Consider the following 9,578-nt stretch of genomic DNA (forward strand, 5'->3'; position numbering starts at 1 on the left):
GAGGGACTAATTCTAAAATTCACTGAAACTTGAGGGATCAAAAACATATTTAAACCAATTCTATAAGAAAAAGTTACTTTAACACTATCATTCCCAAATAATTATCATTTGATACCAACTTTTTCTAATAAAATATTATTAATTAAATAAATTATTAATTTATGAGTATGAAATAGGAGTATTGGTGTCAATTAGTGATGTCAATAAGGCGGGTAGGATACGGGTAGTAGCTCCCCCGTACCCTATCTGCTGGATAAATATTTGTCCCATACTTGTACTCATATCCGTCGGGTATCCGTTATATAGGTATCCACCTATTTTTTCATATTCGCAGGTGTTTACGGGTACCCGCGGGTATTTACAAACTTATTTAAAAACAAATATTTAATCATAAATTCAAATAAAATAAAATAAAATACATCACTGTCATAAACTCATTTTATAAAAATAAATATAAAATTATGATCAACACAATGAAAATTATTTAATTAGTGCTCTGATCAACAAACTCACTTTTGCCAATTGATCTCCGAAAAATGAACAAATAATAAACCTCAACTCTCACGTGCCAAATATTCTTATTTTGATTCTATCATTTGACAACAAACATACCTACCATAAATGTCACTATCTATATTGGGTTTGTTGTATATGACAATTTCAAAGAAAGGAAAAAGAAGAATGTCAAAGGGTGTAGACAAAGTACACTATTTGAAGCGGGAAGAATGAAGACAGAAGACAAGATATGCAATTTAGAAAAAATTAAGTCAAAATATTTTTACTTATATATATATATATATATTGGAGTATTTTTGTGAATTAAAATTTAACGAATACGAGTATCCATGAATACGGATACTATAATATTCGTACCTACCACATGCGGGTATCAAAAATATTCCGAGAATCTGTCACCTCCATTTCTATAAGCCTATTATATGGACCACTGTACATCGGCTCGTCATTGACCCGCTCGAAACATATTTTAAGCGGGACGAACCTAAATGAACCCGCATCGCCGTCCGCATTGGCATCCTAATGAAAACCCAATTTGCATTTCGTGCAGCTTGTGCCCATCACTCACTCAGTCACTCTGTTACGCGTTCTCGTCCCTCACCTCACCTGACCACCACTCACCTCACCTGACCATCACTCATCTCACACCACTCACCGCAGCAAACGCAAACGAAGACGCAGGCGCATCCCCCACCACTACCGCAGACGAAGACCCAGGCGCGAAGCAGCCATCTCTTTCTCGCAGCAGAGCAGCGCAGACAGCGTCGGCGGCGGGCTCTTCACCGGCGACGACGAGCCTCTTCTCTTGTCGTAGTCGCAGTTGCAGCAGCTCCTCTTCACCGGCGGCGTTTTCTTCTCTTCTCGCAGGCGCAACTTCACCGACGTCGTCATTCATCAATTCAATCCTCTCTTCGATTCGTTTTGGAGACTTGTTGTCCTGGCAGGTCAGCTCCTCTTCTTCGATGCAGTTTCCATTCTTTCGCAGTTCCCATGTGATTATGTTATTTTCTGTTTGTGTGATTCCGGTAAGATAGGAAAGGTGTTAGGAGTAGGATATTGCATATTTTCTGAGTGCACACTATTTTCTCTGATTTTGCCAGCTTTTTGTTAGAAGTTAGAATGGACAAGGATGATATTAATATACCATTTGTGAAAGTGAGATTGAGGAAAATGATACTGAAAAACAATCTGATATTGTTGAAACTGAAAAGAAAATGGGATAAGGCTACTACATCTGATTGTTGTAGGTATTTTGGATGCGATAAGGATGGCAAAGAAAGGGCAAAGTGCAAGCAACAAAATATTTTTGTTTGGTGGAAGAAAATATGTCATTTCAATGTCATGCTATGAAATGTGATAAAAGTAAAACTGAGGATATCGGTCAAATGATGTTAGACATTTATGGAAGATTGAAGGAAAAAAAAAAGATCAAGTAGTGCACGTCAATTGTTGTGTGAACTAATTGTCCAACACGATTTGCCTTATAATTTTGTTCAGTATGCTTGACTTAGGAATTGGATAAGCTACCCATGTTCGGATGCAGTTATGGTTTCTAGAAACACTATTAAGACTGATATTGGGAGAATGTACATGAACGAAAAGATAATGCTTAAGGATTTGCTTCTTTTCATTTCTAATAGAATTTGCTTAACTTCTATTAATACTGAGGTTTCATATCGTTGATGTATATAATGCTGGTAACCAAAGCTGTATTAATGATCATTGAACAAAACCAATTTATAACTCAAAGCTGTAACCTAATTTTTGCCCACAACACGGGTCAGCCAAGGGACAGGGTGGGCCTAAACAGGCCGGGTCGGTCCGCATTGACATCTCTAGTACAAAGTGATCACAAAAGCTCTTGAGTAATTTTTCTTGTACACTGAATTCTTGAACTCAATGCAACTGGAGTTCTTTTACTGTTAATTCAATTTTAATTCTACATTTTACTGATTGAGAGTTTAAATTTCTGTTTCTTTTATCTGTCTTGCACTTTATCTATGGTTTCTTGTGAGAATTACTTTTGTGTTCATCCCTTTTTCCATTTGGCATTAATCCTGCTTTTCTTGCTATATAATAGTCAATTCTGTTTTTGTTTTGTTTTCTGCATTGCATCTTAGTATTACGGTGCTCACTCAAGAAATTTAATTACGTTTTCTTTAGCAGCATACTGTTTCTGTACCTTGTTTTATTAGCTGTCGTGTATCATGGTTGTTGTGTCCAAATCAATTTTCTGTTGTGGGAATCTAAGGACCCCAAAGTGAGCCTTATTCATCAAGAGGTCTTCTTGAGCACAACATTGATTAATTCGCCAATTGGGAAGGAATTTTTATTCAGAGATTGTTAATCAACTTACTTTCTGTTCGGTCTTTTATTTTACTGTTTTTAGGTGATTTTTGGTTGTTGTGGTTTCAATCTTTATAGCCATTCTTAGTTACTACATGAGTCTGTTCTTAGGAATGTGTTCATTTGATTTCCTTTTCTATCACTGCATATTATCAAGTTCTCAAATTCCAGTTTTGCTGCATGTTAACTGAGTACCCATTTGGTGATTTTAGATTCTTTGCATTTTGTTTAACCTGGATAGGCTTTAAGATCATCTCATAATGCACTGATTTTGCATCTGCAACATAGTTCTGATTTTAAATTTCTTGCACTGCATTTTTCTTAATTCCCTATTTTCATGCCTTCAGTTGATTACCCAATTAGGAGTTTTTGCTTTTACTCATATTGGAGGCATTTAGGATCATTTAATAGTACATAAAACCTGTTCATAACATTCGCATAGCATTAGATCAGTAGGTTGCATAAACTTTGTATTCAACGTTTGATTCATTATGCTGATACGTGATGTTGCTGCAATTTAGAATCAATGGTAAATTTTCATGTCTGCAGATAGCTCAATTGTCCAGATGCATCATCCATTCATAAACACCATTCTAAGTTTGTCTGAATCATTTGCATAATAATTGACTTGCATCAGTACTGTATTTTAAGATTGGGCAGTCATGCATCAACTCCACTTGCTGTCATTTTGCAGTTTCAGCTAGTCACTTTGAGAGTTGGTCCAATTTCATTTCATGCATTACATCTTTATTTTGAGTTCATCATCTCAGATTTGCATGAGCCAATTTTCTGCAGTAAGCAAATACTGTCACATTATATATTTACTGTCATTTAATTTCTGTTACACAGATTTAAATTCAGCTTTCACATTTCTTTGGTCAAGTACTGTTACGGGTTTTTGCTGCTGCCAAATAGGCTCAAGTAGGCAATATTCTATTCTGCATGTTTTCAATTGTGCATCTGGCATTCCTCATTCATAGATAATATTACACTTGTTTAAACCATCACATCTGCATTAAAAGTCCCAGAATTATAAATCTGTTTTTAGACCATCTTTGGTGCAGCCAAGTTTGCCTTTTCGTGTTTTGAATCATGAATTTTAGATCTGCACCTGGGTTCTCTGATTAAGCATTTTAATTAATTCAGATTAGACATTTTATAACTGCATGTGCATTCATTTAGATATCTATGTATTGCATACAAATTCTGGATCATATTAGCCATTTAATCATCATTCTTAGATATATTTTGTAATTGCATCTCATGCATTCAGTTCCTTTTTGCATTTCATTTTATTATCCCCATTGCATTTCTTTTTAGCAAGGTTAAATATACAAGTTAGAAACTTAATATACACCATCTCCTAGGATTCAATACCCAGGGTTTTCCCTATATCAATCACATTAGGGGGATTTTGGATTTTTTTGTTGACCGTGATGTGACTAAAATAGGTCTCAACAGGTGCCAGATGCGAATAACATGTTCTTCTTCCTGTGCTCCGACGACAGTAGATAGATACCAGTTTCAGCTACGTTTTTCTTTTGTGTGAAACGACAACGACGCATTCATCACTATGCGGATTGTTACCACCGCCAATTCTCTCAAATCACTCCACAACCTCCACTTTCTCAGAGTCACCTCTTCTCTCCCCCTTCCGTTCAAGGGTAAGCCAAACATCTCTTCCAATTTTCTTCAATTCCATACTTACAATGACAAAAATGATAATCAACTAGTGTGTATTTTCCCACAGACAAACAGCAGTTTGAAACACAACCACATAGTCCCACCTGTTCACCGGATAATGATCACATTGGAAAGTCAACACTGGCGATGGACCTCGCCTCTCTACTCGAGGAACCGAAGCCAAAACCGAAACCCAAGAGTCGGATGGAGCTTAAGCGTTTTTTCGAGCTCCGAATAAAAAAACGGGTCAAGGAGAAACATGCCAATGGCAAGTTCCACGACCTTATGAAAACCGTGATTTCCAACGCAGAAACCCTTCGCGATGCTTACAACTGCATCAGGATCAACTCGAACACTCTGGATGCGGCTTCAAGTTCGAGTCATGACACTTCATTTTTGTATGACCTAGCTGAAGAGCTCGAGAAGGGGGATTTTGACGTGTGTGCAAATACGACGTCCTTCTCGACAAGGAGAGGTTCAGTGAACAAAGAGATATTAGTGCTTCCCAATTTGAGGCTGAAGGTTGTGCTGGAAGCAATGAGAATAGCTCTGGAGATTGTATACAAGCCACATTTCTCGAAGATCTCACATGGATGCCGGAGCGGGAGGGGCTGCGACGCCGCGTTGAAGTTCGTGTGCAAGGGTGTTTTGAGTCCTGATTGGTGGTTCACTGTGCTTGTGGTTAAGAAATTGGATGCTGCTGTGTTGGAAAAGCTGATTTCCACAATGGAGGAGAAGATAGAAGATCCTAGTTTATATGGTGTCATTCGGAACATGTTTGATGCTGGAGTGTTAAATCTAGAGTTTGGGGGTTATCCTAAGGGACATGGTCTCCCGCAGGAAGGGGTTTTGTCCCCTATTCTGATGAATATTTACCTTGACCTCTTTGACAGTGAATTTTGTAGGCTGTCGATGAAATATGAAGGCATATGCGGTGGTGGTCTAAATGAGCGGGACAGGTTTGGCTCCGCGTTGCGAGATTGGTTTAGGAGACAGTTGGATGGAGATGATGTTAGGAAGAGTTCTGGTGTGAAAGTTTATTCTTGTCGCTATATGGATGAGATGTTTTTTGCGGTTTCTGGTTCAAGGGATGCTGCTGTTAATTTTATGTCTGAGGTCCACAGTTATTTGAGGAGTTCTTTGCTGTTGGATGTGGGTGATCAAACTGATGTATTGCCCTGTGATGGGTCTCATGGTATCCATTTTTTGGGAACTTTAGTGAGAAGAACAATTAGGGAGAGTCCTGCTGTAAAAGCTGTTCACAAGTTGAAAGAAAAAGTGGAGCTATTTACTTTGCAAAAGGTGGAGGCGTGGAATTATGGGACAGTTAGAATTGGGAAGAAATGGTTGGGTCATGGTTTGAAGAAAGTTAAGGAATCAGAAATCAAGCATTTAGCAGATAGTAGCTCCCTCCTGAACAAGGTTTCCTGTTTCCGTAAGTCTGGAATGGAAACTGACCATTGGTATAAACACTTATTGAAGATATGGATGCAAGATGTTCAGGCAAAAAATGTCAATAGTGAGGAAAGTATCTTATCTAAGTTTGTTGCAGAGCCGGCTCTTCCTCAAGAGCTAAGAGATTCCTTTTATGAATTTACGAAGCAGGCAGAGCAGTATATATCTGCTGAGGCAGATTCTATTCTCAAGCTTTTGCCAGATAATAACAGCTCGACCGAGCATCCTGTGGCAAAAACTGAGATTGTTGCTCCTATCAATGCCATAAAGATGCGTCTATTGAGATATGGATTGGCAACAAGTAAGGGGTACCCACGGTCTGCTAATTTACTGATCATGCTAGATACAACTGAAATTGTTGACTGGTTTGCAGGGCTTTCTTGTCGGTGGCTGAAATGGTATGAAAATTGTTCTAACTTCGATGAGATAAAGCTCTTGATTGCATATCATGTTAGGAAATCATGCATTCGTACTTTAGCAGCAAAGTACCGGATACATGAAACTGAGATAGAAAGGCGGTTTGGTGAAGAACTTATCAGGATCCCATCAACACAAGAAACAGAGAAGGAGATGAGAAATGAAGCCTTGGATGTTCAAGCTTTTGATAACGATGAGGCATTAATGTATGGAATTGCTTCTAGTGGTGTGTGTTTGCTGTCTCTAGCAAGAATTGTTACCCAGGCAAGACCATGTAATTGCTTTGTAACAGGGTGCTCATCTTCAGCACCTAGAGTCTATACTCTACATGTCATGGAACGACAGAAATCTCCTAGCTGGAAGACTGGATTTTCAACTTGCATTCATCCAAGCTTAAATAAACGGCGATTAGGGTTGTGTAAGCAGCATTTGAGGGATTTGTATCTTGGGCATATATCACTTCAGTCTATTGATTTCAGTGCATGGAAGTCATAAATTATATTTGTAGATTTCTCAAGTTGTTTGGATTTAACTCGCTTATTGCTTCACATCATTGATAATGAAAGTAACTATTGAAAACGAGGTATGAGATGGTATCCGATACTTTCTCCTTACCAATAGATTTTCTTAAAGCACAAAGGTGATTCTTGGTCCTGCATTATTGAGATTTTTATTTTATCTAATTGTGCTGTATGTATTTATTTTAGAAGGCATCAAAGCATGACAACAGCCGTATTGGATAGTTGGAGTCGGCTTTCTAGGGTTTTTATTGTCAACCTAATCTAGATTTAATTTTTCTCAAGGGCAAGTGTTTCCTTCAATGATCTTGGTGCATTTTTCAAATTACAGATGGAACACTTGCGGCCAGTCACTCATTTATTAATTCTCCAAGAACTGAAGTTATTTATGGTGCGTATGGGAATCAATTTAGAGGCTTCCAAATGGGAAATCCCACTCTCCAAAGCAGCAAACATAGAAGGGAGGACAAAGATCCATTTTCAGTTCAATGTAATTTAATTCCAAATTCTTATTATGCTTCAGCATTTTTCATTCTTATTTATTGTTTGTTTTGTTTCACCTTTCTTCCTGTTTAATCAACCAGTTAATATGTTTTTTGGTTCATTCGTTCTGTAATTGAAATTCGGTATATGCAAATAATCCTTTTGGCCTTCTTTTCTGAGGCCTTTCTACGGATTATGAGGAAGTTGCTAGGGTTTAAAGCAAGTGTTTACATTTGAAAACAGTGATCAATATTCTTATATACATTTGCAGCAAGAATTTACGAAAAATATATAATCATTGATTAAACTTCAGAAGGAGGATTTATTATGAAAAGATTTTTCTGAAATAGCTTGTATTAAATCCTTGATTAATATTTGAATTGTTTATTGCATTTTAACTACCCTGATTGCAACCTGTATTTTCAGGACGCGGGGATGGCAGGGTACCTTTCTCCAATTTTGGTGACCCTTTTGGTGGGTTTAGAGGATTTGGTTCCTTCGGACTTCCCAGAGTTTAATGTCAAACTTTTTTGGAATAGGGACCTGTTCGACGATTCTTTCTTCACCCAGCCTATTGGATCTAGTTCATTTGGTAGTTCTACTGGATTTTCTTTTCAGCTGGGTATACATCCATCTGGGTTTCTTCAGCATCTAGTCCTCGGGATGCATCCATCTGGGTTTATTCGACATCAATTCCCGCGGGTGCATCCATCTGGGTTCCTTGACCATCAAGCTCCAGAGCCTAGAAGACACAGGGGACCAATCATTCAGGGATTAGACTCTGATTATGAAACCGAGTACACAACAGAAGAGAGGAAAGAAAATCCAAGAAAGCGTAGTAGGTCTAATGATGAACCTTCTGTTGAACATCCAGATGATGAAACTGAAGGTAATGCATGTCTTCTCCTTCAGCATTACGTGCTTTTTCTCTATCTCTCAAAGGAGCAGCTTGGATTTGCTTACTCTGATCATTTATAATTCATATTGCAGGGAAGAAGAGCAGACAATTGTACTCTGGAAATGAGTACAACAGTCATTACAGCTGGCCTCGGCCTCAATCTCAAAGCTTCTACTTCCAGAGCTCAACAGTTAGCTATGGTTGTGTAAATGGAATTATACCTCCTCAAGGACAAGAAGGAGTGAGAGTGTTGGAATAAGCATTTGAATTTTGACTAAAAGCTATAGTGAAAGACATTTATATATTTGTAATGGAAATTATTTGTTATGTATAGAAATTTGGTTGTTGTGATCATCCTGCTATCCACTATCGTGCTATAATTGTTTTGAACCACTTTCATATTCTTGTATGTCTGCATTCCTTTTGTTCTTGAGTTGTGATATTGTACAGGAACTTACTGGCTTTGAACAAGAATGGAAAGTGAAGGGTCAAAATATCTATTCACCGGAAGATATCTCTACCATTTACCATAGGATATTTACAGTTATATGTTTACAAAATATCTGCTAAATATTGTAATTTATTCATTGGATTATAACTAGTAATGTACTTGAATAACTACAATTGAGCAACATAATGTAAATATACCGTATTATGAATAGTGTGCTCTGGTGGTGGAGTGGCTGGCGCTGCTGTTTGCACAGTATAAGAGCACACGGTTTACTGTCATGGCTGTAAGTGCCTGTTGCGCATTTGTGTGCAACTTGGCATGCAGCAATGAAGTATTCCTAAAATTTTTAAATGTCCTTAAACCTTAAGTTTTAAGTTTTAACAATACATGAGTGTTTTAGGTATGTGCACAAGTTTGTTTGTTGAGCAACTTCGTGAAATGCTGTGTCCTGAGTATGACCCCCGACTTCCCACACCTGCATTTTACCCCTGTTCTTTTGGTTTCTAATGTTTTCTTTTGTTAATTTTTCTTCTCTATTTTCTTTGAAGAAAACAGGTGCATATTACTTCCTATGTGTAAATAATTCAGAATAGTGGTAATCATTATTATTTTTTTTTCACAGTTTTAATGAATGACATGCATTTTTACAATTTTTCAAAGCTGCTAGGTTTTCCTTTAAAAAAAACTACTAGATCAGCTTTCTGTATTTCCATTTTCGTAGCACCACTGTTTCTGTATTTCCATTTTCGAGCTCTTTTTCTGCAATCTTCCTTTCATTTTTTCCTTTAACTCCCACATTCGCTCACACTTG

At 37.6% G+C, this 9,578-nt stretch overlaps 2 protein-coding genes across 5 annotated transcripts; both read left to right on the top strand.

Moving 5' to 3' along the window:
• Window positions 1-1,250: 1,250 nt before the first annotated feature.
• On the top strand, window positions 1,251-6,934 carry LOC114177947 (Intron maturase, type II family protein). The gene is made up of 3 exons (XM_028063565.2): window positions 1,251-1,460; window positions 4,324-4,526; window positions 4,613-6,934. The coding sequence occupies exons 2-3, from the start codon at window positions 4,436-4,438 to the stop codon at window positions 6,910-6,912; spliced, it is 2,391 nt and encodes a 796-aa protein (XP_027919366.1). The 5' UTR covers window positions 1,251-1,460; window positions 4,324-4,435; the 3' UTR covers window positions 6,913-6,934.
• LOC146887954 (uncharacterized) lies at window positions 6,719-8,706 on the top strand. 4 transcript variants are annotated; one of them, XM_085671473.1, is made up of 5 exons: window positions 6,719-7,000; window positions 7,125-7,179; window positions 7,267-7,425; window positions 7,845-8,307; window positions 8,409-8,706. In XM_085671473.1, exons 2-5 carry the CDS (start codon window positions 7,138-7,140, stop codon window positions 8,573-8,575), a joined length of 831 nt encoding a protein of 276 aa, XP_085527599.1. In that variant the 5' UTR covers window positions 6,719-7,000; window positions 7,125-7,137; the 3' UTR covers window positions 8,576-8,706. The 4 variants fall into 4 exon arrangements, with proteins under 4 accessions (XP_085527599.1, XP_085527600.1, XP_085527601.1 ...); XM_085671474.1 differs by lacking the exon at window positions 7,125-7,179 and having other exon boundaries at window positions 6,742-7,000; XM_085671475.1 differs by lacking the exon at window positions 7,125-7,179 and having other exon boundaries at window positions 6,918-7,057.
• Window positions 8,707-9,578: the final 872 nt, after the last annotated feature.

The sequence above is a fragment of the Vigna unguiculata genome, chromosome 3 (genome assembly GCF_037176805.1).
Source record: "Vigna unguiculata cultivar grain cowpea cultivar isolate G323 ecotype 2 chromosome 3, ASM3717680v1, whole genome shotgun sequence".
Lineage (NCBI taxonomy): Eukaryota > Viridiplantae > Streptophyta > Magnoliopsida > Fabales > Fabaceae > Vigna > Vigna unguiculata.